Source organism: Struthio camelus, chromosome 9 (assembly GCF_040807025.1).
Source record: "Struthio camelus isolate bStrCam1 chromosome 9, bStrCam1.hap1, whole genome shotgun sequence".
Lineage (NCBI taxonomy): Eukaryota > Metazoa > Chordata > Aves > Struthioniformes > Struthionidae > Struthio > Struthio camelus.
The window spans coordinates 4,450,038-4,475,949 of NC_090950.1; the positions used below are offsets into that span (position 1 = coordinate 4,450,038).

Consider the following 25,912-nt stretch of genomic DNA (forward strand, 5'->3'; position numbering starts at 1 on the left):
TATTAACAGACGGCTCTTTAGCTGTGTAAACACATGGAGAACATGCAATGCAAACCGTGAGAGGTTTCTGCTATTAGGAGAGACGCAGATGGCTGCTAGTTCTCCTCATGGGTTGGATTCATGTGCCTGGCACGAGAACCGAAAGTATTTAGTGTTTTTTTTCCAGCTGGAAAATCGAGGCCAATATTGCCACCCAATGTGCTGAGAATCACAAGCTGTAACCTCCGAATAATTAGCCTGATCCTTCGGTCTGTCGATTAGTGGTAAGGGTCACCCTTGTTTAACCACTAGAAACAATCCAGCTCTGACTTTTTCTACTGTTAGTAATATTCTGAGACAGAACTATTATCAGAAGAGTAGTTAAACAAATGCCAGGAGACCCCAACTCACTGAGGCAGTGAAATAATAGGTCCTTGCTCTGAAAACACTAAGCGTCTATTTAAACATACGCAAGCAGACATTTTCCCTGAACTCACTGGGCTTACTTAGGAGTAAAGCCAAGCAAGCATGTGGGTCTTTTCAGGTTTGGGGCCACTCTAGTCAGCTCAACATCTGCTTGACTTTCAAGGTAGTTATTAAATACTTTTAAATACTTCCAAATACTTCATCGTTCTTAGGAGAGCAAAAAAAAATTGCTGGTATGCTCTCACTCCTGCCAGCTTCCACTGGAAAGGGGCTCAAAAGCATGGGAATGTTTAATTTAGATAGGAAACACCTAAGTGGCAGTTATGTAGAGGTACACAGGCTAACGAATAATATAGAAAGCTGGAAAAATTTGAAATACAGGTTTCTGAGTGCATTAGAACAAAAAGGGACCCACACAAAATCACAAGGGGACACCTGTGAAAGTTACATTTTATTTTTATGTAACACAAATACACCGACAAACTCACTGAAACGGCTATCTCTCAGTTTCACTTAGGTGTGAGGGAGCGTAGAGATAACAAGATTGTAGGCACGAACATTATGGAGAACGGCAGAGAGCTGAAACAGAGCTGTATCCAGGAATTTCTGTCCTCGGTAGATTTCTAATCTTCCAACACCAGTTTTCATTTTCTTGCCTCAGTCGAAAACTTGCAGCATCAAAAATTTTAATGCAGCAAACTTTACTGGAAAAAGTCAAATTCTGAAGCAGAAAAATCATTTATTTATGAGTCTGTCTGTTGTGTAACAACACCCGGTATTAAAGCTACTCCCCTCTTTTCCCGGAGCCGGCCAAGCAGACCTTATCTCCTGGTGTGCACCACCCCAAGCAGCGAGCATCGCGCATCACAGGAAGCAAAATCCTGCGGAAGGGAATGACCATGCAGGGAGAATGAGCGCCTGCTGCGTTTCTCAGCCCTCCTGCAAAAAAATCACATGTTATTTCCCTGTCTCTGGCCACAGATCAAAATATCTACTTTTGAGCTGAACTGATCTGCTTCCTTCAAGACCTGCTGCTGAAAACACATGCTTACAGAAAGATCTTGGTCTTTAGCAAGGACAAAGGTCCCATTTTCAAGCTTTCCTTTGCAGTCCTGCTGGCTAAAAACCTGCAGCTACCCTAAAAATGTTCCTAATTATTTCTTGGGGTCGGGAAGAAAGTAAGACCCCAAAGCCCCCACGGAGCAGCCCAGCCTTCTCTCTGTAGCAGCTCATGGTGCCCATGTACCACGACACTGTGCTTGCTGACAGGTTGCCTGGGGCCCTATGTGAAGGACACCAACCTCAGAGCACACCCATGGTAGGGTGCATCGAGACCTGGCATGGACACCGGTGGAGGGTTTTTCTGGAGGACCCAAATGGAGGTAACACGGGTGAATAAAAGCAAACGGGAGCAGAGGCTGTGTCCAAGCAAGGCCATGTGCAGAGTTAAGAAACTTCCTTGGGGATCAGGGTTATTTCAAGCTACGTCCTGATCTCAGCTATTGATTTATACCATGACAAAGGGGCCTGTCACCCAGAGGATGCCGTAGGGCTACAGTCCGCACTGCATCCACAGCCCTGTCTTTAGTGCTAAGCACCTGCCACATGGGGATGAAGGACGCTGGGGCACATAAGCTGCCTAGGGTGCACCCAGAGGCCACCCACCCAAAACATGACCTCAGTACCCCATGCCACGCCTGGCTCCCTGGCCAGGGCTGCAGGGAGGCACCACCCCTGCACACGGGTGAGAATCCGGGCGCTGAAATCCGGCACTGATGCAAAACTTGGCTACTTGAAGCAGCAATGCATAGCTTTCATCCGGCCGCCCCGCTGCAAGTGCACTCACGGATGGTGCGGTGACCCATCGAGGCACTGCAGAGCAAAGCTCTCACCCTCCTGCTTTGCTGCCTAGTTCCACTTTGGGAGAGGTAGCTAAATATTTGCTAGGCCAAACTGAGGAGGGAGCTTGGGCAGGACATGCCAGCTTGCTGATTCGAGTGTTCGCACAGCAATGAGGAGCTCATAGTCCCAGGCTTTGTGTGACCAAAGACTATCGGGGCACCAGTTGGAGACCAGCTCTTCCAGATCCCTTGGCCCCTGTTAATAAATCAGATGTTTCCTCCTGCGGCTGTCGTTAGTGAAGGAGGGAAGACCTTCTGCTAACTACTCTGCCTCTACAGGTAATGCACTTGAGGGCAAAAGACCTATTTGGTAGCTCTCAAAGAGCCAAGGGAAAGGAGTCAGGGAAATCTTGGTTGGGTGTCCGTGTGAGCGTGTGTGTGTGCACACTGAAAGGATTTTGTTTCCATAAATTTGATCATTCAGTGAAAATATATATACCGTTTCAGAGCAGCTAATTAAATATAGGCTTGTCTAGTAAAGCACACACTGAAAAGCCCGAGTGTATTATCTCCCAGTAGAGCTCTATATAGGTCCTTTCTGAGCTTCTGGAACATTTATAACTACGTGGGAGCATGGCAGATTTGCATGGACTTTGACCAAGAGAAGCAAAGACTCATATCTGAAGCTACAAATTGGACTATGAGATAAGAACTCTCCTGAAATCTATATGCAATTAAAAGCCCAATCTTCCTTCCTATAGTGACAAGGTTATTGCTTTTATATAGCTGAACAGAGATGAATGAGTCTACGGATTAATAGCACTAAGATTTATGACACCGTGCTTGCCCCAAATATTATGGGAGAATAGCTTTATGGGTGAGATACTCCAGCTGAATAAATTTGATAGGATTTTTCTTTTCCTTTATTTTTCAGCTGTGTATTATTTGGGAGAGTTGTGTTCCATTCAGAGACAGTTAGTGCAGCGATTTGATTAGCTGCTAATTGTCCTACATATATTCATGCTTTATAAAAGTATTATCAATAGATCCAGTCTTACAAAGACAAATGTCACAGAGAAAAACAAAATGCAAAATATATTCTTCTGAACTACGTTAGACTCCAATGGCATTAAACTCCTGGCAAAGGCCTGGCCCACCGATCTCAGTGGAACTGTGCTGTTTTGTGCCCCATGGGATGTGAGTCATGAATATGTCCCATTTATGTCCTGAATGGTATGATTGCTTGTTACAATACCTGTAATCTGGAAGCTGACTGAGCAGAGCTCAGGGAGGTTAGCATTAGTTATACCTTAGGCTTCTCTTGGACTCTTTCATTTGTCATGGTAGTGCAAAGATGCACTTTTCAGATAGGAACCCCATTTCTGTGATTTCTCTTTCTTTCATTAGCCAGTTCCATATGTTTCTGACTTTGAACTTGTTTTACTGTTCCTCAAGGCTCCAGAGGGGATGAAGCAATAGGAGATACTTTTAGTGGAAGATACTAGGTTTCACGAAAAACTTCAAAGTGTGTGGGAGAAATCTGATCAGGCTTGTAGAGCCTCTGTGAGGCTCACACTACCGCTAAGTGAAGAAGTATCACGTGTTAAGCTGTATTCAAAGCCAAATAAATCATAGTTCCATCATAGCTGGGATGGAGCAGTGAAAGAGAGTAGGGTCCTCGCTCCTAGTGCCAATATGGCAAGTAAGCAACAGGATTTTGGAGACCACCTTGCAGAAAACTAGCAGAGCTGTGACTTCATTGAATTGGAAATAAGGTCAAAAAAATTAGGGGGGGTGAAAAATCAAACCTTTTTAGTTTGCAGGAACATAAGGGAGCAGTCTGGTAATGAGAGGGATGAGATTGCATGACTGGGGAGCCGCAGGTCAGGGCAAAGGGGTGAGATGATTATGCTGCTTGCACTGGAGGAAGCGTAAAACTGAGGCATGAGGCACGCACAGGTACTGACAGCACATATCCAGGCCCTGATCTGCCAAACCAGGCGGTGATGCTAGCATTGCAACTTCCATCATTTAATGAAACTACAGTTTTTAGCCCTTCAGGAAGTTTCTGGGCATTAAGGAACACGGAGGAGTCTGTCCAAGTGCCAAAACCTTGGAGGGCTTCAGGTCCTATTTGACAATTCAAGTAGGCATCTGGGTTTTGAGCATGGCTTAGAGCCTCCACCTTCATGCAGCTGGGTGTACCCTGGTGCTGAGCCCCCAAAACTCCTCTCATCCATGGATCTGACCTTGCTCTCACCACCCTCACCACAACCATCTAGCAAGCGGCAGGGCTAAGGGTGCGCAGTAACTCCATGGCAGTGGGCAGGATTTGCTCTACAGCCAGCAGAAATAGTTGGGGAGCAGGTGCAAAGGCATGAGAGAGCGGAGAGGCATTTTCGGGCGCTGCGAGGTAGTGGCAGACAGAGCAGTGTGCATCGCTGCTTAGTGGCATCTGTGATTTGCACAAGCCGTCCCTGCTCGTAGCAGCCCTGCCTTCTTGCTTCCTCGTTGCTTTTGCTGCTAACGAAGTCACGTTGTCTTGTGATGTTGCAACATCTCGTCTTTACAGAGAGAAGCAAATTCATTTTTGGACTCAGCTTTCGTTCGACTGTTGTTGTCCCGTGGGAGAAGCCGAATTTGTTTTCTTAATGCTGTTACAAACAAATCTTTGTGCAAAGGAATTATCAGGACACCTGTCTGTCTATTTAAACTCGTCTCCGAGTGAGAGTCCCTGCTCACACTTCTGACTTTCTCTTCCGCTGCGCACTTTCGATTGGCTTTGTTTTGTTTGGCTTTGTTTTTAATTCCCTCGGATGCAATAATCCGTCTGCTGGGGGAGCTTCCCTTCTGTTCTCCGCTGCTTCGCCATTGTGTAGCACGGCAAGAGCGCTCAGTGATGCTAGCAGCCACTAGGCTAGCGGCAGACACCCTGTGACGTAGCCCGATTTTGTACGATCGGGAAAAGATAAAAAGTGGACAGTGTCCTAAGAAAGGGGTACAAGAGGGTGCTCTTTTCTCGAGAAGGATTCCATAAAACAAAAAAAACCCACAAAATCGAGTAAAAAAAAAAAAATCTTCCTTTCTGGCAGAGGCAAGGCAAGAGAATCTGATGCAAAAGCCCTGCTTCCCTGCTGATGGCACTGGTAGCTTTGGAGGCTCTTCTCCCTCTCCTCTTTTCCTCTCTGACATAACGTGTGGAGACAGAAGCACTTGTGATAACCCAAGGGGCCTGACTGAGCCTTTACGGCTCTCCCGCAGCCACAGGGCGTTTTCTGAGGTGGTGCTACGTGCAGCTTGTAGCACATCGGGAGCAAGTTCCCCAGTCACTCAACTTTGCTGACTCAAAATGTCCAACCCGAAACTGAAATGACTTGTCTGTACGTACATTTATTTGATCACCAGAGTTAATTACTTCCTTCTGATATAAAATTAAATTCGGTTGAAGCTTGGCAATGGAAAATAACCTGCGACAATCTCTGATAGGCAGTGACCCTCCCCTAAATCTCCTAAAACCTGCTAGAAACTAGTGATCATCTTTAGCGCAAAGACTCCGAGCAGTTACAGCTATCAGGAAGAAAAACAGCGAAACCCTCTGCCTATAAGACCAGGTATTTCTGCCTGGCACGCTGGCGTGCTTTCAAAGAGGCACCATGCGTTGTTTGCACAGCTGGACATCGCTTCCCAAGGTCCTGAATCATCATTTCGTCCTCTCTAAAGGACATTGCAAGCTGTAAGCGTGCTCAGCTAGCATAGCCTGAGCTCCCCCTGAGGGCTCCTTGACTCACAGCAGCCAGCCGTGGCCGGCGGGCTGCAAGAGGTGGAGGCGGCTGAGGTTTGTGGGTGCCCTCATGCTGCCTCCCACGACACCAGCGATGAGTCCGGAGGCAGAAATCAGCAACTGGGGCAACAACAGAGTTTGCCCAGGCCCTGAACCTTGCAGGGCATTTATTCACCTTTCTCTTAGCACAAGGCTGACAGGTATTTTTGGAGTTCCCAAAACTCAGGAGAAGTTTTTCTTCACCTTTCTGGCACTTTTCCCTCATGTCTGGACTCTCCGTTGAGCGCATGAAGCTTGACTGCAGCAGCTGGGTTCCCTGTCACCCCTACACACTGAAGAGGAGAACACTCACTCCTACCCAGCTCATTTGTTTTAATTTGTTGAAAGCAAATATTCATTATGATCAGCACTAACCAACAAGAACAATGTCTGTTAAATTATCCATAAAGTAACACATGTGGCTACAGTATTGTAAACTTAATGAATAACACAAATCGGGCATAGGTCTTCTTTCAAATGGAAAGATTAAAATGGAAAGATTCCTTCTCAAAGTTTCTAGGCATGCAGCACACAGAGCCATAATATAGATATACGGAGCGCACATGTGAATGCATACCTACAGGGGTATATGTGCATCTACTATATATGTTTTTCTGCATGTTTGCAGTCACCTAGCTGGAAGGCACTTTTGCTGTTTGATGAAACGAAATGAATTCACGTTGCTGTTCTGCTCAGCTCTGGCTGGTCTTTCTGCTCCATGACATTAAATTCTCCACAAACATGAAAAGGCAGAAATTTTAACCAGCAGTAGAGCGGGCTGGAAAAACAGATGAGTAGTCACGTAGCGTCAGTGCAATTTTTCCTGTTGTATTTTTCGAACCTACACAATTTTGCCTTCTGGAAGGATCAAGGTTGTCTCCCGCACAGCTACAAATGTACAAAACAGAGAGAGATTTAGGAAAATGCAGTTCATTTGTATGGATAAGCATTATAAGCAGAGCCTGACTGATGTGATAACATATAATCAAATGGGCAAATAATCAGTATTTGGAGTTCATCTGTTTGATAGACGGCTTAAAAAAATAAAATAGATGCACACAAGCGTCAAGCTGTGACCAGCATGGAGAACAGGGATAGTTCAACGGCCAGTGAGAGCTGCTCTCTACGCTCGTGGCACCCTAGGATGGGCTCTGTGCTGCGTTACAACTCACGCAGACACACGCACGAAGGGAAGGCAGAAATCACTGCCCTTCTGGTCACAAAGCATTTACTCCCCTTGGCTTGCATAACAGCACCTGGCCGGGGAGGATGCCAACCTTATGTGGTGCTTGAGCAAGCTCCAGCATTGGGGTAATTTGCTTGACCAGGAAAGAGAAACTGCTGCAGCCCAGACAGCAGCCCTCGGAGGCTGCAGAGCGGTGGCTGCCTGTTTCTGGTCTTGTGGCACCATCAAGTGGCTGCTGGTGGCTGCTTGTTCCTGGAGAGGGCCGTCGTTTCTCCTGTTGTGTCACCTTGCAGCGTGGCTCCCCCGGGGCCCAGGGAAATCACAGAATCCCAGAATGGCCAAGGGTGGAAGGGACCTCTGGAGATCATCTAGTCCAACCCCCCTGCTCAAGCAGGGCCATCAAATGGGGCAGCCCTGCCGGGCAGGTCACCAGCCCCTGGTTCCTGCACTGCCTGAGCTCCAGGCGCTGGTGCCAGGTGAGCCTCCCGAGTCTCCGTTGAGCCTCGCCATCGGCCGCCGCCAGCTCTCCGGCGGCTCCCGTGCCCGGGGCACCACAAGGTCCTCCAGGGAGGAGGTGTCCAGGTCACTGCTGTCACCCACAGCCTGGAGGGGGAGCAAGGGAGAGACGCGATGAGGGGAGAGGCAGCACTGGACCACACATGGCATTTGCACCTGCAGCCCCATAGGAACAGTTCAGAAACAACTGGAATTTGCGTTGCCTTTTTCGCTGGTTTTTGCAGGTCAGAGGCCACATGGGGCTGGCAGGATGGGCTCCCAGGGACGGGCTGTGGCCACAGGGGCCCAAGGACAGCCACAGGAAGGGGTGAACTGCTTGACTGTTTTTCTGGGGCTATTTCCTAATTTATCCCATGATGCATCTGAGTGACATCCAGATGCATCAAGTTTAGCACTCTTTGCTCTAATTTTTATATAATTTTTACACATGTCAGAGCCATTCTCTGTTTTTCTCTGAATTGAGAATTGTTCCATAAATTTCATGTTTTTTTTTTTTTAAACTTTGCCAGATGAAGGCCCAGAATTTCATTCTCATTGCAATGAAAAAAACTTGTTCTCTTGCTCTTGTGCTAGGCCTTTCTTGGATGAATTCCTCCCCCCTCCCCCCCCAAAAAAAGCAATTTTATTCCAACACTGTCAGTACTTTAATTACATCAACTCTCCCCCATAAATTGAGGTTACATTTAAGTCCTGGTTTAGTAATTTAATAATTTTGCCATTGCATCACTCCAATTATCTCTGGATTTGTTCCAGAGACCTTTTCTCAATTTGATTCTCTAGCATTTATTGTTGTTCTCCCAGTTGCACGAATACTGATTTTTCTTCCAAAGAGGGTGGCTGGAAAAAAACGTTAGGGGAAGGACACGTCTGTTACTGGAGAACAGGGCCAAGGGCCAAGTCTCCCTCACTGTAAACTGCCTGAGCTCCTTGCTGCACAGACTGTGTCCTATGACACTGTGCTAAGAAAGGGGCAAAAGATGCTGTTTTTCCTCAAATTGTATTAAAAAGCATCACTGTGTCTAAATCCAGATCTTCACGGCTCATTGGGAAATGGGCTGGTCACAAAGACAAGCATTTTACTATAGCATTCCCCAGGCTTTTCCCCTCTTCTCTCTCTTTACTATTTGTAGGTAGTACCTGGAGTTTCTTGGCGGGCTGGCTGGCTTCCAGTGACCCAGAGCTCCTCTCAGGGAAGAGTTTCACACCCCCAGCTGGTTTCTGTGCTGTCGTGTCCAGGCGTCTCTCCAAGACCTTCACCATCGCAGACACCGTTGTCCCTGCATGGGGAGAGCGAGTTAAAATGGGAGCCGTGGAGCCAGACAATCACACAGCGAGTCCTGCTCAGCACAGCTCAGCTGCTCCTCAGCGTTGCTGGTGGGAAGGGATGTTAACACAGGCCACCCAGCAGGGCCAGAAGTTGCAGAGGATAAAGCCACCAGTGCCTGTCCACCTGTCCTAGCATGAGAACAGAGGATTAAGACTGCTCCCTCTTCATCCCCAGCAACAAAGAGACATGGTGGCACTGATGGTGCCAACCAGGCCTGTCCATGCACTTTAACCACATTGTCCTGACGTTAAAACACAGACACCTATCAAGGGTTCAGGTGTGCAGGGCCCAGAGAGAGGAGCACACTGTGACCACTTGCCCACAGCCACGGCACTGACTGCGACGGAGGGGGCTGGAGGTGCCGTTTGAATTAACGGGCAGTTATTCAGCATGACCTACAGCAGTCGCTACAACAATGGGCAAATACCTGGGCCAACCGTTTCCTCTGGCGAATCCAAGGCAGATCCATCCGATTCAGTGTCATCCTCTGGCATCATTTTGGAGAGTGTCCGCTCTTGCTGTGTGCTTGTGGGAGGTCTCAGCTTCATGGGGGACAGACCAGCCTGCTCCCACCCCAACATCACTTCTGAGCGGGGACGTGGGCTGCAGCAGGGTGCACAGAGAGATACAGGCCAGTCAGGGCTGTCCCCCACACCGCTGGGGCTGGAAGGCCCAGACAACTCAAGGCAGGCAGGGTACCCAGCTCTGGGACTTTGCATGCAGCAGGAGACAAGTCCTCATGGCCAGACCCACAGCACCGGGGGAAAATTGGGCCTGTTGCCTCTGGTGTCCCCCTTTACCTGTTTCTGCAGCAGATATGTGGAAGTCCTGTGATACTCCAGGAGTTGTAAAGATCTGTCCTCGAGCAGGGAGTTGCATGGAGATGCACCCTGTGCTGCCTACTGCTGCGGACAAGTCAGTCACATCTGCCTACTGCAAGCTCTTTCCTTCTGGCCTCTCCGACAGGGACTCAAACCAAAGCTCATATACCTGCCTTGTGTTTGAATCTCGCTTGGGTTGAGTTTAAAACTTAGATCTGGCTTCCTCTTTCGTCCTGGAGCAAACAAGTGCTTCTTCTTTCTCACCTGTTCTTGGCCTTGCATGTTCTCTGCACAGTTTCTGCAAGCTTTTCCTTTTCATCCTTACTACTCTTGCTCCAAAAACCCAAGAGAACGTCCTCATCTGCTCAGAGGTGACAGGAAGGGAAGAAAGAGCCTAACACAAGTGTCAAATGCCCCATGTTTGTCTCCAGCACCAAGGGGTGGGATACAGTACCTAAGGTCTGACTTAACTGGCTTGCTTGAGCCAGCCCAAAGGGGCAGGGAAACTCCTTCTCCAAACAAACCCTTCTGGAGCATCATATCACCCACCAGCCTGCAGTTCCCAAGGACATTTGTGTTTGTACAGCACCTAGTGGAGCTGGGACCAGCCTTGTGACCAAGGGTTCTGGGCTGTGGCCTCCTACATGGGGATCGAAAGGATGCAATGGGACTCACCTCAGCTGTGGGACAGGTCCTGGGAGAGGGCTGGGGGTGCTGCTGGCTTTGGGGGTCTGGGTGGTTCCCAGGGATGTCCCCAGAGGGCTGTGGGTGGCACAGGCTCTGCTCCGAGGAGCTGGCTGGGGGGCTGCTGAGAGTCCAGGCTGTAATGCAGCTAGCTTCACCATGGGCTGCGACGATGGCAGAGACCGATGAAGTGGCCGGGGGCTCTTTTGGCTTTGAACTGGAAGGCAGAAAAAGAGATCAAGAAAAAATTGAGAGCAAGAAAAATCGCTACCTACCTCTAGGCGGTCTTGTGCATGCAGCTCCTGGGGGAGCTATGCTGCTCACTCGGCCTGGGGAAGCAACAGTGGGTAGGAAAAGTGGGGGGGGGGGGGGGGAAGGGATTTGCAGAATGCCACTGAAGGGGATCCTCAGGCTCAGGATGACCTCGGGGCCCCACAGGCAGAGCCCACCATCTCCTGCTCTTGCAGCCCACAGTCACAGGCTGTGACTCTCTGCAGAGGCACACAGACAGGCAAACTCCCTGCCTGGGCTATTCAGTCGGCCCACAACGGGAAGGGAGGAACAGCAGGCTTAGGCAGGCCTTTCCCACCACTCAACCTGTATTTCACTCTGCTGGTAATCCTTGCAGACCATCCCATTCATGTGTGACCAGTTGGACTCTGCAGCTTTTTGTAACCCCGTTTCCCAGTGGCAAGATAGCTCTTGTTAAGTGTGAGCTTCTGGGCAAAAGGCCAGGGCTCTTTTTTGGGTCTTCTTTGGGATAGCTGATATTTTTTGAGCATGAAAGGCCAACCCAGGCAGGGTCAGTAATGCAAAGAGCTGCTGTAAAGACTTACATCACCCCAAATGCCCTTTCCTACCCTTTCTCCGTCTTGCTGCCCCACTGGGTGAGGGAATGGCATCCCGTGGCCATAGGTAGGTGGGGACCTGCAGCCCCACTCTACATTTCTGGAGAGGAGAGGAGGTCACTTCACCTGGGATGACGGACAGCTGTCGAGGGAAGGCACCGCTGGGCTTCTCGCGTTGCCTAACCTTCCACATGACCGCTCGGATTAACTTGTCCCTCAGGAGGAGAAGCTCTGGAAATCTCTCAGCCTTCTGTTGCTGCTGAATTCTGACCAGAGTTTGGAGGTTTTTGTAGGTCTGAGTCGAGATACCCTTGGCAACCTAAAGCAGAGGGTAGCTGAGGGGCTTGACACGGTTCTCCTGCGGTGAAACTACACAGTGAAACGTGCCCTTACCAACAGTTCCCCTATCTGGTGAGCTTCCTGCAAGCTCCAAGCCCGCTGAACCCAACTTGAATCTAGAAGGGTAGCAATAGGCCTGATGCCCACCCTGTCCCTGGCACAGATGCTCTTATCCCATGCAACCAGGTCACTAAGAGGCTTTAGTCCCCTGCTTGGAAAGCCCTCTGCTTTGGTAAATGACCACTGAGCAGTAAATCCAGCTATTTCAAGCAATTTCTAGCCTACAGAATAAGGGCAAGCATGTTCACTTAGGAGGTGTTTGTAGTTCCAGCAGGTTTTGCAACCATGAAAGTGCTGGGGTAGTAGAGAAGTGAAATGATAAGAAGTAAAGGGGGGTTATATGCCTCTGGACTTGTTTTAGGACACCTCAGATGCTCTTGACTCTCACAAATGCTCACCTCAGCCTTCCCTAATAACACACCAGGGGAAGGGAGGAAAAGCCAGGGTCACAGTCTGTGTAAAATGAACCCAGGAGCACTCAGTTGCACTCTGGTCTCCTGTCAGAGGTTTTCACTCCTTAAAAGCACCTCTAGGAAACAATCACACGAGGAGTCATTAATTCAGTCCTTTCTCTTTGTGCCTTCAGGACCTGCAGATCCCAACGGACAAAACACAACTGCTGCCTTGCTCAGAAACATTGTTCAAAGGAGCAAGGGGTAGACTCGCAGGTCTCCAGCAGAGGAGTGGCCATGCACGCTCACTGCTTTTGCACCAGCTCTGCGAGGTGCTAGGTGGTGGTGTTGCATCGCTAAGAGCTTGGGAAGACTTGCAGAAGATACTGTTTAATATACTTGGCATGAAAAGGACTTGGACAGTAAAAGCCCCCTTGACATCCCCATGATACAGACTGCTGTGCCCTCACAGACCTTCCTTTTAGAAGGCATTTTCCTGGAAGAAACTAACTGCTCCAGACAGGGATTGTTTTACTGCCTATTAGTTCTGTAGTTGCTCAGAAAAAAAATAAAATAAACCACCACCAACAACAAAAAAACCACAGTTCAGAGCAGTCTTCATCCCCATGCGCTGGCTCAGGACTGGCATGGCAAATGCTGGCAGTGCGAAGGGACAGAGACAGGGTTACTCTGCAAATGCAGACTTACCCTCTTCACGCCCATGCTCTCCAGCTTTTCCTCCAGCGTCTCCTCCAGGACAGGGCGAAACCGCTTCAGGAGGTTGGGGTTTCTCCGCAGAGCTTCCAGGAGCCTCTGCTTCTCAGGCAGGGCGTCCTCCATGTCTGGAGCAAAACAAGGCCTGGGGAGGTGGGTGCTGGCACCAGCGCGGTAAGGCACCTCAGCCCGCCAGGGAGGAGGCTGATGGGTCCTTTCATCCCTTTGAGGATGGGGATCCCACCAGTACCCACCTTCTTCTGATGACTCTTCCACAGCCGCCACTTTGGGTGCTTCCCGGGCCACTGCACAGACAGAAAGGAGCCCATGAGGGCTGAGAGAGGAGCTGAGGTCCCAGCGTGGGAGCAGGCTCAGATCCCTACCTTGTTCCTCATGAAAGCAAAGAGCGGATGCGTCTATATCTTAGAGATCCAGCACTGGCTCGGGCCTGGTTACAACCCCTTGGAGAGCATCCCTGAGGGAAACCCAGTAGTGCTCGCAAGCAACCCTCTGCCACCCCCTGGGTCTGGAGTGAACGCTACGCCTGCTGGGTATGTGCTGTCAGCCATCTCTGTTTTAAGGCCTCTTTTTCTTTTCTGAGAAGTAGCTGGAGAGCAGCAGCACACATCTGTGTTTGCTGCTGTGCTGCAGGCATCAGGGAGCTGAGAAGTCCCTGTTTTCTCACCCTGGCTCTTGATTAGAGAAAACCCAGATAAATGAAGAAACCGCAGAGCGTCTTGACTCCCTATTTTCATGCAAATAACTACTGGCATCATTTTGGAGGAGGCAAGGGAAGGAAGAGTTCATCCCTTTGTTGCGAGCTCCTGATTGAAATCTAATTCCTTTGGGGTATGGCTACAATTCAAAAGCCGCCCAAGAGAGTGAGTTTTCTGCCAGCGAGCCAGTTCTGTGGTCTGTGCTGCTGCAGCTGATATTAAAGGGTCTGGAAGTGGTCTGCTGCAGGGTCATGTGAGCAGACATACAGCCAGCTCCCTGCAGTGGACATGACATGTTTTCCTCACTCACTTGCCTGAACCAGCAAGGATATTGTAGAGGGACAGAGAGAAGACAGGGTGCTCTGAAGGGGTATGGAAAATTTATCTAAGACCCAAACTGATTCACCTTAAAATACATAGTTATTACCTTCAGGTTTGCTTGCAGACAGCAGCTTGATCTGTAAAGAAATAGGCTGGGCATCATTCAAAGATCAGTTCTTTGTCTATAATTTGCGGTAACTTTTCCTCTCTCAGTGGAATATTACTATTAAAAGCACCACAAAAGGAGCAAAAAATAATTCTGCGGCAAGCTGAAGTGCCTGGATGAAAGTTTTTTTTTGTTTTTTTTTTTGTTTTTTTTTGCTGAAAGCACAATATAGCTCGTTCCTAGACAGGCTGTCTATTACTGGTGGAAAAGACCGGTTTCAGCTCTGTCCTCCTGATCAAGCTGAGTCAAAGATGAGCCCATCAGCACCGCAACATGTGTGCATGTGAGAGCATGGGCCTAAAGCGGGCATATACACCCACCAAATGTTTTTTCCTCCGCAAACAGACTGTACCTCCAAGGGGTCAGCCCAGGTTCTGCCTTTTCCATAATGCGAATACTAGGACAGTGGATGCCATCCTGTTACACCCACGTGTTATTCACAGGTTGGATACAGAGTAAAAGATGCTCCAAATCACAACCCAAAGTGCTGCAGTGGTGGCGTGGTTCACGTTGGCCGATATTCAAACCATGCTGTGTGCTTAACGAGTGGGAAAAAGACCCCAACGCAGCAAAGCATTACACACTGAGCTTGAAATCAGGCCTAGGTTTAACTAAGCAAGAATTTTAAGCCTGCTTAAAGAACCGAGTTCTGCTTAAATGCTCTGATGAATCAAGGCCTACATTTTTTAAATTTCACTTGCCATATTTTAGCCTGAGCACTTTCAAGCTGCAAAGCAAGCTGCATAAGCATTTTTTAAATCTGGCAGGAGATTGACACAAAGAAAGGGAGGCACAAGGCGGCAAAAAGCAGGGTCCAGAAACAGGAAGGGGGATAAGAAGGTGTGCAATTCAGGCACTGTCCGGGGGTCCCTGCCAGGCAGCCCGGCACTTGATCCCTGCCGCCTAAATCAGGAAAACACATCCAACCTGTTGTTTCTGACCATACCACACACGTTGAACCTGCTTTTAGGGTCAGAAGGACTGGGTGGGGAGCGGGGCGCCTTCCCCAGCTAACGGGACGAGCATCCTGATATCATCATGTTGGTGTCCGTTCTAGGCCCAACAGTACCCACAACCACCCACCATTTCCTAACGCGATCTTTCCACCTTTCGGTCACCTTTCATTTCTCTGAGTTACGTTCCCAGATGGATGTGAGCAGCTCACATGAAGGTTACACCGGGGTCCTACCTGCAGAGGACATCACACACCTGCAGCCAGGTGTGGAGCGAAGGTGCCGTGTACCTTTTTCTCCTGTGATTTAATGACCTCAGCCTGGTCTCTAAGCTGGGTGCTGAGCGTGTCCATTTCCTGATGGAAGTGGTCCATAACTGCCCGCTGGTCCTGGGACAGGGCAGCACGGAGCTTCTTGTTTTCCTTCTTCAACTGAGAGGGACAAAAAGACAATGAGAAGAGTTTAACATGCTAAAATTGGCTTCAGAGCCACCTCTTCTCTTTACCAACAGGGGAAACTCTTTAGATTTTTGTTCATTACTGAATTGTTAAAGCAACCTGAGGCCTTTCGGTAGACTCCTAGTGGTCTCTTTTCTCTCTGGGTCACAACTCAGCGTAAGTCTGAGCAGAGCCTGACCCACAACTGCTGTTACTGAGGAGCAGCCAGCAGCCACAGGTACATGTCCTCCCAAGGGCAGCTCTGACCTTGCAGAAGACATACAGCCAACTTTGTGTCAGCAAGATTGTGTCTTCCCATCAGCTGCAATTGGACATAGGTCCTCTTTCTCTTAGGAGACCTAATATCTCTGGGGTTTGAAGCTAAGATGGAGAAAAAGCATGAGGGAAGTGTCCAAGCCTTTTCCGAGTGAGGCGCCCAGGAACTGGCAAGGACACGCATTGCACTTGCCTGGGCCTCCTGCACCATGTGCTCCTTCCGCAGGTCCTTCAGCTTCTGCTTCCACTCTTCCCTCTGCCAAATCAAACACAAAGGTGTTTTCCTCCTCAGTCCACAGGCTGTGGACTTCTCCCTAGTAGGAGCACCCAAATGCGTTCACGCTTTGAGAACTTAGCTTTCTTTCAGGTCCTGGAGGACCTTCTGGCACTGTAACAGCAGTGCTGGGGAGCCTCAGAGCTGGTGCAGGACCTTCCCATCCCTCCTGGTGCTCAGAGGCACCAAATGTGTTGAAGCCTCTGCTTCTTCAGCCCATATAGAGGGAAGTAAGATAAATGATACACAGGGAAGGAAATCTCTTTTTTCCCCTGGTACTTGATACGCTTTTCCATACGGCAAGCTTCTATAACTGTCTGGTAGAGATGGATGTCCCTGAAGCAAGCAGGTTCACCTGGGACCCGGTCATGCCCTCTGCATCCCTCAGATCCCATTTCTGGACTTGGACTGTCAGGTGCTGTCAATCAGCAGGAGCTTATTGCTGGTCCCTAGCTGCTAGCTGAACCCGATCTGAGACCTCTGCTGACACACACACCAGCAGATGTGCACAGAGGTGCACGAACATGAGCTCATCACCATCAAAATGCACCCCTGAGGGAGTGTGACAGACATAATGAAGACACTTGCACCACGCTCCTCACCTGCACGTCCATCCTCTCCCGCACATCCTGTAGCTCTGCCCGGGTCAGCGCCCACTGCTGCTTCTCCTCGCGGTCATCATCCCGCAGGGTCCCTAGGTTGGACACTGTCATGTTTCTGGCCTGCAGCTCCTGTAATTTCTGTAGCGGGGAGAGGAAGGAGCTGTTGGTGCTAGGTGGCTGTGTAGGGGAAGCAGCATAAGTGCTGCTCCTCCCGCTGGTCCTATCTTGGACAGCCGCTGCCTCCTCCCCCAAATCCCAAGGATGCTCCAGGAACATGGAAAGGAGGCTTCTTTGGGCTATGAAACTGAGAAGCGAGAGGCAGAGCCTGTGCAGACCAGGCACAGCAGCAAGCTCGGATGTCCCTCAACAAGACATGCGTGAGGCCGTCACCCGCCCTGAGGAGAACTAAGCCTCTGCCTCCCCTGCAGGATCGCACCTCGGCGTGCTCGCTCACCCCTTCCACAGCACTGCTCCTGCTGGCGATATCCTTGATTTCGGCGAGGAACAGCTGCCTCAAACTGTCCAGCTCTTGGTGGAGCTTTGTCCTCTCCTCCTCTTTCCACCTTTCAAAATCTCTCCTGCCCTCCTCTTCTCTCTGGCGAGCTCTCTCTGTTTCCTAACGGGAACGGAAAATCAGAGCTGGAGATGTCCTGGCTGCAAAGCAGAAGCACCAAGGCCGGGACAGGGTTTGGGGCTTCTGCCTTGGCTTCAGTGGTATGAGCACTGGCAAACTCATTACACCAGTCACTGCCCAGAACTTCAGGCCCTGCTTGCACACCAAGGAAAGGTTACGGCAGTACAGCCTCCCGGGGCAGGCACGCTCGCACGCCTGTAACAGTGCTTACTTCCACGTAACGTTTCCCACAGGAATTTTCTGGGCAGTTTTTCCACAGAAATGAGCACGACTCCCACTAGAAAACATTTTTCACTGCTGTTTTGGTTCGCGCTTTAAAATTGCCCCGCATTTTCTCTCCTCTCCTCCCTCCACCCCTCTCCTTTTCCAAACTGTCAGCAATGCCCGCGCTCCCCTACGTGCTCCCGGCGCAGCTTCTCTGCCTCTCTCTCCGCTTCCAGCTCCTGCTGCGTCTCCCTCAGTCTCACTTTCAGCTCCCGAATCTCATCCTCCATTTGCTCCACCTGCTTCTTCTGCTGCCTCTCTGCAAAGCCCAGGGAAGCAGAGGCCCGGTGAGAAGGGCATGAATTGCCTGGTCCTACCGCTGTGATTCGGCTTTGAGGGGCGAGGCGGGAGAGCAACGTCCCGCTTCGGCGCCCAGCGAAACCCGCCTGTCGCGTTGCATCAGCCCCGGGCTGCGGTTTCAACCGGCCAGCAAACAGCCAAGCCAGGATGTGCCAACCTCCGGTACCCAGTAAGGGTGTAAGAAGGCTACGTGGCTCTCATACAGCCCTGCTCGCCTGCAGGTGTCAAGGCGTTGGGGAAAGGAGCATCGATTCCTCGGGCAGAGGCAAGGCGAAGCCCTCGGCCACCCGGGCAAGGGAGGCGGTGGCCGAGCCGGGAAAACCCTCCCAAGCTCCGCAGAGGGGCTCAGCCCACGCGGTCCCGCTGGCCCCCGTGGGAGAAGGCGATCCCTAGGGGAAAAAACCAGCGGCAGAGCCGGGCTGCCACCGTACGCGCGGTCCCCTCTTCCGCCTGCCCACGCTTGAGGGAGGAGGGAAGGGCGGTGAGCAGAAATCATTTACGACGTGTCCGCGGAAATGCAGACCTGGGAACAGCGCGGCGCAAGAAGCTGTCTTCAACCCCCCCCCCCCCCCGCCCACTGTCACTCTCTATTTTCCAACAGGCATATCCGACGGGGAAAACCCTCCCATGAACGAAGCGAAGGGAGAAATTTTCCCTGCGCTCACCAGCCTCACTGGCTTCAGTGTGTCTGCGCTGAACGTGGGCTTGGAGGAAAGAGTAGTTCACAAAAGCTTTATCGCAGAGTTGGCACTGGGGAGGGAAAACAGGCCGGTGAGAGGACTTGCATCTGCAGAGAGAAGCGCTTCACTCATCTGAGGGAAAGGAGATTATTCTGCTAGTCTGAAGCAAAAGGGGAGATCTTAAGAGGCTTGCCTAATGTATCAGAGATGTCTTAGATCAAGGCTGTTAGGAGTCTGCTGCGTGAAGTCCAAGGACCACCAAATCCAGGAGCTTCTGGAAATAGGGCTGGAGGGTGTTTAAAGTCTCCCTGCCACGAAGTATCCCCCAGAACCCACGGGTGTTTTAAGATCTCCCTGTACACCCTCCTTCTCAGTGGTATGGGCAGCTCTGACTACCTAGAGTTGACTCTGCACCTCCCAAAAAGAGGGAACGTCCCTCTGGGCTAACAAGGACTCTGCAATCTCCATGAAGCTGCCAAGGAGCGAACCCAGAACAAACATGATGAACTGGGGACAGGGAAAGCAGTAGGGCTGGATGGTATTTTCCTGGGGTCAAGGTGACTTGTGAAAAGCCCCCACCGTTGAGCATGAGCTGGTGCTCTGCTGTTTGCAGGTTTTGGAGGAAGCAAGCCCTGAGTTACTCGCAACGTTGCTAGGCAGGAGAGCTGGGGTCATGCCAGGCATCAGTGCCAGTGGCCACCAGTGTGCATTACTGACCGTGCCCAGTAACGGCTTTGGTATGGGACTGACTTTATGCTGGACTAGCTGGAAGTATAGATTTATGGCCCTTACTGGTCCATATGCTCAGGCTGGGCCATGAAACCCCTCTCTGATCGTGGCAACCCTCTGGGAGCCCCCAAGATGCCAGCAGGTTACAGGTGCAGCAAAGAGCCTCGGGATGTGATTTAGAGTGGCTTTACGAGACCCAAGGCGGCCCACCATCCCCTTTCTGCCACGCACCTTGTGGTAGCTATTAGCCCCAGCTTGCAAGAGGAGCTGCTGGGTGGCAATCAGCTTCTTGCGCCTCCTGCTCTCCTCCTTCACCCCCCTGAGCTCTTCCGCCTGCCTCGCTGCCTCCTGCTTTGCACGGGCCAGCTCATCGAGGGCAGCCTGGAGGTGACCAGCCTGCAGGCCCAGCGCGGTGCTCAGGCTCTCCTGGCAGTGCAGCAGGTACTCGATGCTCAGCTGGGCCATCTTGAGCACCTTCAGCAGGACGGGGTCAACGGGCTGCTGGCAGGATGGGCAGCGCTCTGAGTCCAAGTTGCAGAAGGTGACGCTGGCGATGTGCTCCTGGAGAGCGGCCACGTCCAGCTCCCGGGCCACGCGCTCCACGTCAATGGCGCTGAACCGCCGCCAGTCCACGCTGGCCCGCCGGGGCTGGAACTGGAAGGGGGGGACTCCCACCAGGCCAGCCAACGCGGCCCCCTCGCTGGCAGAGGGCAACGGGGCGCCACAGCCCGGCATTGCCGGGGTCCCGGGCGGATGAAGCGGGTGGTAAAGGTCTGCAAAAAAGGGCTGGAAGGCAAAAAGGATGTGTTATGGCAAGCTCTGCCAGAGCCCCCACTGGCCTGCCCACACGTCTAGCATCAGAGAGCTTGTCAGAGCACATCCTCGGTGAGAAAAAACAAAGAGACCTTCCAATAGCTCCCACACGCACATATATGCTATTGCTGGGATGGAAACAGCTGCATTACATGGTAGAGATTTCCCTACGCAAGGCTGATATCTATCGCTATTGCCACGTTCTGCAAAAAAAAGTCCACCAGTTTATTGGCATGCCTCAGCTGGAAGAATAACTAGAAGTCACTGAATGCTGATGATGCCGCTTCTACTTTTAGTAATGGGAATTTTGCTAAAACTGTCGCTTTTCAGCTGTTTAAAATAACCTGCTCTGAGTGAATTTGTAAATCCCGTCACTCAAACTCCTGAACGCTCAAATTCCAGGGAAAAGGAATTATCCTGTTTTCAAACAACACAGGCGAAACACTGGAGGCACTCGTAACACCACAAACACCCTGCTACCCTCCGCGCTACCTCGCTCTAATCTAAACCTAGATCATCTCCTGAAACAGTGTCGGCTCATTTTCTTCGCTGTGCCCTATGCCATGATTATGTAGCCATATTCCAGCTATATAGGTTTAAATCTGTAGGTGGCTCTGCACTGTTCTTAGGCTGCAGAATGAGCGATTCTGCCCGAGAACGTGCAAACCGCGGACGCCGTGAAGCATTTAACGGTTAAATCGCGGGCAAGCGCCGTGCCTGTCCTGAGTCAGCTCAGTTCCGTCATCGCAGCTGCCTTTAAGTAGCTTTTTTTTTAAAAAAAAAAAAAAAAAAAAAAAGAAAAACGCTCTTTGCGGAAAGGCTGCTTACCATGTTTCTGGGTGAGGACCGCACTGCTGCACGGCCAGGACGCGGAGCAGAGCGGCACGGAGCGGCAGTGCGTATCTAGGTGTGTTGTGTACCGCAGCAACGCGCCTCCCCGGCCGGCTTGCAGCGGCATGCTTTTTTTCTTCCCCCCCTCCCCTTTTTTTTTTTTTAAAGCACTTCTTAGGTCTCCGCCAAACTTCCTCTTCTTTCTTACCCTTCTCTCTCTTTTTTCCTTGCCTCAATGCAGCGGGAGGCAAGAAAGCCTCGATTCAGGGCTGCTGCTAGCCCTAACAAGAAGGGCCTGCAGGGCAGGTATAGCTGCGCCCGTACCGTGGCGTGAGAGCGCTGCAAGCCCACGGAAAGAGCTGTGCGGCAGGGGGGCATTGCAGTTAACCATGGGTTTGCTTTAGGCTTCTTTCGTTTTCACCCCTTCCGCTGCAAACCTGAAAGACGCCCCACGAGTGCGACCCTTCCCTGGTTTGCGAAACACGTATTCGGGCTCAGAGCTCTCACTCGAGGTAACGACAGCTTTGCAACCCTGAGTTTTGAAATCCTGTTTACCCTGCTTGTATGGCTGGTGATTCTATGCAGAAAAGGCCGTTACTGTTATTATTGCAGGGGATAAACTATTTGCAGCGCTGTAATGTCTAACAACCCAAGTCATTGCATCAGCTAAAGTAAACTGTGTGTATATGAGTATATATATATGTATATCTATATTTATTTGTGCATGCATATAGAGACTCAAATATAGCCATGGCTGCACATCGCCTAAATCTGCTGGGTAACGGCCCCCCAGTCCTGCTGCTCTCGGCGGGAGGCTGGCCTTGCCGCGCCGGGACCCCGGAGCCCCGGTCGACGGCCCGGGTGAGCTGCCGCGCCATCCGGGCGGCGGGCTGCTAAGCAGCGCTCTGTTTACTGGCGCGCCACGAAACGGAAACCTCCGGGGAAAGCCTCTACCCTGGGGTTATCAGCTCCCAGCTGCTACAGTTAGTTACCCGGGTAGGAAACAGGACTGTTCCCACTCAGCGGAGATAGCCGCGGGCCTCCCGAAGCTGGGCAGCTCGCGTAATATCGCGTGGCTCTCTCCTAGGAAAAGCTCGAGGAGTACTCGTCTATGCGAGCGCATACGTACGCGCCCGATGGATAGGGACGGGATTCACTCAGAGCATAAACCAGCACGTCAGGGCTGGGCTGGATTCGCCGTGGGAGACCCTAGAAGGAGGGTTACCCCGCTGGGTGGCCCACAGAGGGGAGGTCCCGCATCCCACCTCTCTGCTGCTGGCGGAAGTCAAGTCCTTGCCCCGGATCCCAGAATTGCTACGAGGGGGGTTGTAATTTTATAAACTGAGGCAAGGCAGAGGATTTTGGCCTAGGAACGGCTGGATGGAGATTTTCTAGAAGAGGCAAAGGCTGAGGTGGGCAGACACATGGCACAGAAATTATTCGGTGCCCCACACTGCAGCTGGGCCAAGTTCTGCACGGTCAGAAATGAGAACGAGCAACAGCATCAAACGCCCTGGGCAGGGTTGCCAGCCGCCAGCTCACCTCAGAGCCCCAAATCCTTCCCACCACAGGCAGGCAAAGCAGAGGAGGAAGCTGCCCATTGGCATAAAGCAGGAGATGTAGGAGCTAAACCTTTGGGCAAGCCCTGGCTGGGGAACCAGCCCCGCTCTAGCTGCGGCTCCCTCCCTCCCAGCAATCACCCTGTTCTCTGCCAGAGCACAAATTAAAGTCCCCAAATGATCTACCACATACCCCTGGGGGCAGGCTCCGTTGCACAACCTCGTTAATATTAACAACCTCTCCATGCACCAAAGGCAGAAGCATTTAACCCAGCCATCATCGTCGCCTTGTTGTTTAGCAGAGATTGTCCCGTTGCCTGGTGTGTTTTCCCCTCCGTTTTCTTCCAGCTCTTTCATGCATGATGCCGCATACAAAGCCTGAGCCAGTGCCACCACAGCTTCAAGAGGACATTTGTTGGCACAGTAAAACCAAACCATCAGGCAACCCAGGAACCCAGCTCCAAAGATTTATTTCTTCTCTTCAGTTCTTACTTGAATATACTGAGGACAGATGCTCAGCTGGTGTAAATCAGTAGAAGCCTTTTGACTTCCATGGTGCAATGTTAATTTACTTCAGCTGGTGTGAAGGAGCTGTTGGCAAAAGGCTTCCCCATCACAGATGAGGGAAATTTGGCTATGACCTTCACTAGGACTAAGATTTTGCCTGGTGGCTGGTAAAGGCAGCAGCTTTGAGGGACGCAGAGTCCGTCATAAAGGTAGCAACCAGTACCAGGCAGCGTAGCCTGATGTTCAGGGAGCTCAGATGCAACATTTCCACTCCGCTGTGCAAAAACGAGCTCCATCAAAATGCTGATAGAGCTGGCTTTCAGCAAGTGTGATGAGCTTTCATATTCCACGTTGGCAAACAGATTAGGGAGCTGCAAAAGTGCACATCCTCGTCATGTAAAAGCTGAAGAACAGTGCATTTTCTGGGCTCCCCGGACCTGGGAGGGTAACTGGGTCCTGGGTCCCTGGGCAAGGGTAACTGTGTCCCCTGAGAGGGGTTGGCTGCCAAAAGGGTGACCCTAAAACTCCAGTCCTGCATTTAGCAGGCAGCCCTGGGGCACAGGGACTTGCCGCTTTGGTGTGGCAACGCTGGCAATCATCACAGCAAGGAGGTGGAGGGGACACGGGGATGCCGGTTTCATGACGTCCCTGGCTCAGGAAGCCAGGACGTTCGCTCTACCAGTTAACAGCCATTGCATGGTCCTCTTCTTCATGACCCTCGGCCTCTGGTAGGAAAATCTCTCCCCCTTCTCTTCTCTTCCACCCTTCCCCACCTCCACCCGGGGGCCTCCCTCACCTGTTTGAACTTTTCATGGACTTCTTCACACCCTACAAAGAACAAAGGTGCCACAGTTCACCTCAGCGACAGCATCCTTCTGCTCCCTTGCATATTTGGGAGTTTGCAAACATTAAGAAACGCCTTATTGTTGGAGCACAGAGATGTCAGGAGCCCTGGACTCCATGCAAACTGCTCGGGCAGCTTCCCTAGCTCCTCCACACCCTGAATGAAAGCAGCCTTCACCTCTTTCCCTTTCTCGGCCTGTCTTCCTGCCAAAATCCGGCGTTCCCCACAGCAACATCGCTTTCTGCAGAGCTGCCGGGACTCGCTCGGAGCAGCAGCGTTTCTCTCAGATGGATGCAGGGAAAACCTCCTCACTTGAGAGCAGCACTGAGATCAGCTGTGCTTGGTGTCATCAGCATTTTACTACATGTCCCGACCGCGTACACAACGAAGGGAGAGCGGTCAGCCTGGGCAGGACTAGGCAGATGACGGAGGCGGCTAATACGTAACCAAGCAGAGCCTCGGAAATGTTTCTCTGCTGAGCTAATGTGAAAAGGGACCTCAAACAGTTCAAGCCGAAACACTTCCCCCGGCACCATCCCTCCCTTGCATAGACGCTGCCTTTCATTTTCCCAGCTACAGGAGCAGCAGAAAAAAGAAAACACTTACTTCTTCCCAGAGGGAGCAACTGCAAAGAGCCTGCAAGGATAAGACCGAGGCGATGAGCGTGGACAGTTAGAAGTGGCTCAAAGCAGCGAGAGGGGCTGTCCAGGGCCGGGCGCAAAACAGGGAGGGCTCTCTGGGCTGTAACCCTACACTCCTCCCCTCCATCTCCCCTCGCCCCGGGACATTTAAAGCCGCTCATGAGGCCGGATTCAGCAAAACCTACTCCCCTGCTAGCACAGCGCAGAGCAAATCCAAACCTCCGTGGGCAGCACCGTGGGTGAAACCCACGCCGCCGAAAGGGAAGGGGCAAAATCCTCCCCCGCGGCACGCTGTTGCTCTGACCACCTGAAACACTTGGTTGGGCTCCGTTTGCGCTCGCGCCCTTGCAGTTGGAGCGACTTCAGCGTGGTCGCTGCAGCCAACGAGGGGCTGGCGGGAGAATCACGCCCCGCATCCCCGTGCGGTAAGCGGTAAGCGCTCGTAGACCCCGTCGCGCGCAGAGGGCTTTCTTTTTCCAGTTAATCTTGTTGTTATTTCTAGCTGCAGAAACGAGGCTGCAGATTGCAACATGCTCATTAGCTGCCATATTTACAAAAGATAGCATTGTACGGATGGCAAACATTTGATGACGGACTACCGATCCGCCCCCGCCTTTCTGCTCCCAACTCCAGGCTCATAAACAGCTGTTGAGACAGACTCAGAAGGGATTCACAAGTCGGGCTTGTCAAGGGTTTGGGTGGATTTGCGCTGCGCGGCTGGAAGCTGCAGGAGCCTGCGGGAACGCCGGCGCCTGAGCCCCAGCAAACTCTCCGGGGACCCGAGGCCTTCTGGGTGCGGGAGAGGAAAACGCCAGAAAGAGGGAAGGAGAACAGACACAAAAAAGTGCAACCCAGGCAGGGAGTGGTGCGTCAGAGAACCCAAAAGGGAGATAAGGCAGAGAAGGTGGCACAGCCAGCTGAGCGTGACTGGGGCTGCTGTCGAGCTGCTGCACCGTATTTTCAAAGATACTAGCAATCCCTTTGCCTCAGAGGGAGCCTTGGAGGGTCAGTCCTGCTGTTTTCTTGGTGCCTCAGCACCTCCTCTTCAACTGAGAGTAAAAAGGGAAATGTGATTCTTCATTTCTGGACCCGGCGATTGCAGGAGACAGACAGAGCTGACTCCTGAGGATGAAGAAATGCGGCGCCTTCCTGGAAGGAGCCCAAGTCAAAGTGCAGGAGGAAAAAGCATTTGAAAAAATAGCAATCATTTTCCAGAGGAATGCAGGGGGAAAGACTCTCAGAGGCTTGGTGATTTATTAACCATTTATTTTTACATACATTTATAAGGTCCCTCTCAAAAATGTAGGGTGTAAAGTTTATGTCAGAAAAAAACAGCCTATCTTAATGAAAAGACAGTAGCAGTTTGGGCTGCTCTTCCTTAGCGATTACTGTTGTCCATACACTGCTATACG

The 25,912-nt window shown here is 51.3% G+C and overlaps 1 protein-coding gene across 5 annotated transcripts; it reads right to left on the reverse strand.

Annotated features, from left to right (window-relative positions):
* Positions 1–5,682: 5,682 nt before the first annotated feature.
* Positions 5,683–24,542, reverse strand: DZIP1L (DAZ interacting zinc finger protein 1 like). 5 transcript variants are annotated; one of them, XR_011142873.1, is made up of 17 exons: positions 22,702–23,756; positions 19,537–20,091; positions 18,562–18,646; positions 17,731–17,855; positions 17,153–17,314; positions 16,699–16,836; positions 16,016–16,078; positions 15,400–15,540; positions 14,097–14,127; positions 13,208–13,258; positions 12,948–13,081; positions 11,575–11,767; positions 10,592–10,817; positions 9,523–9,698; positions 8,906–9,045; positions 7,344–7,855; positions 5,683–6,954 (listed from the first exon to the last, which is right to left on the reverse strand). XR_011142873.1 is itself a non-coding variant. In XM_068954587.1 (16 exons), the coding sequence occupies exons 1-16, from the start codon at positions 22,771–22,773 to the stop codon at positions 6,934–6,936; spliced, it is 2,313 nt and encodes a 770-aa protein (XP_068810688.1). In that variant the 5' UTR covers positions 22,774–23,756; the 3' UTR covers positions 5,683–6,933. The 5 variants fall into 5 exon arrangements, 4 of the variants coding, with proteins under 4 accessions (XP_068810688.1, XP_068810686.1, XP_068810687.1 ...); XM_068954587.1 differs by lacking the exon at positions 7,344–7,855; XM_068954585.1 differs by having other exon boundaries at positions 5,685–7,855.
* Positions 24,543–25,912: the final 1,370 nt, after the last annotated feature.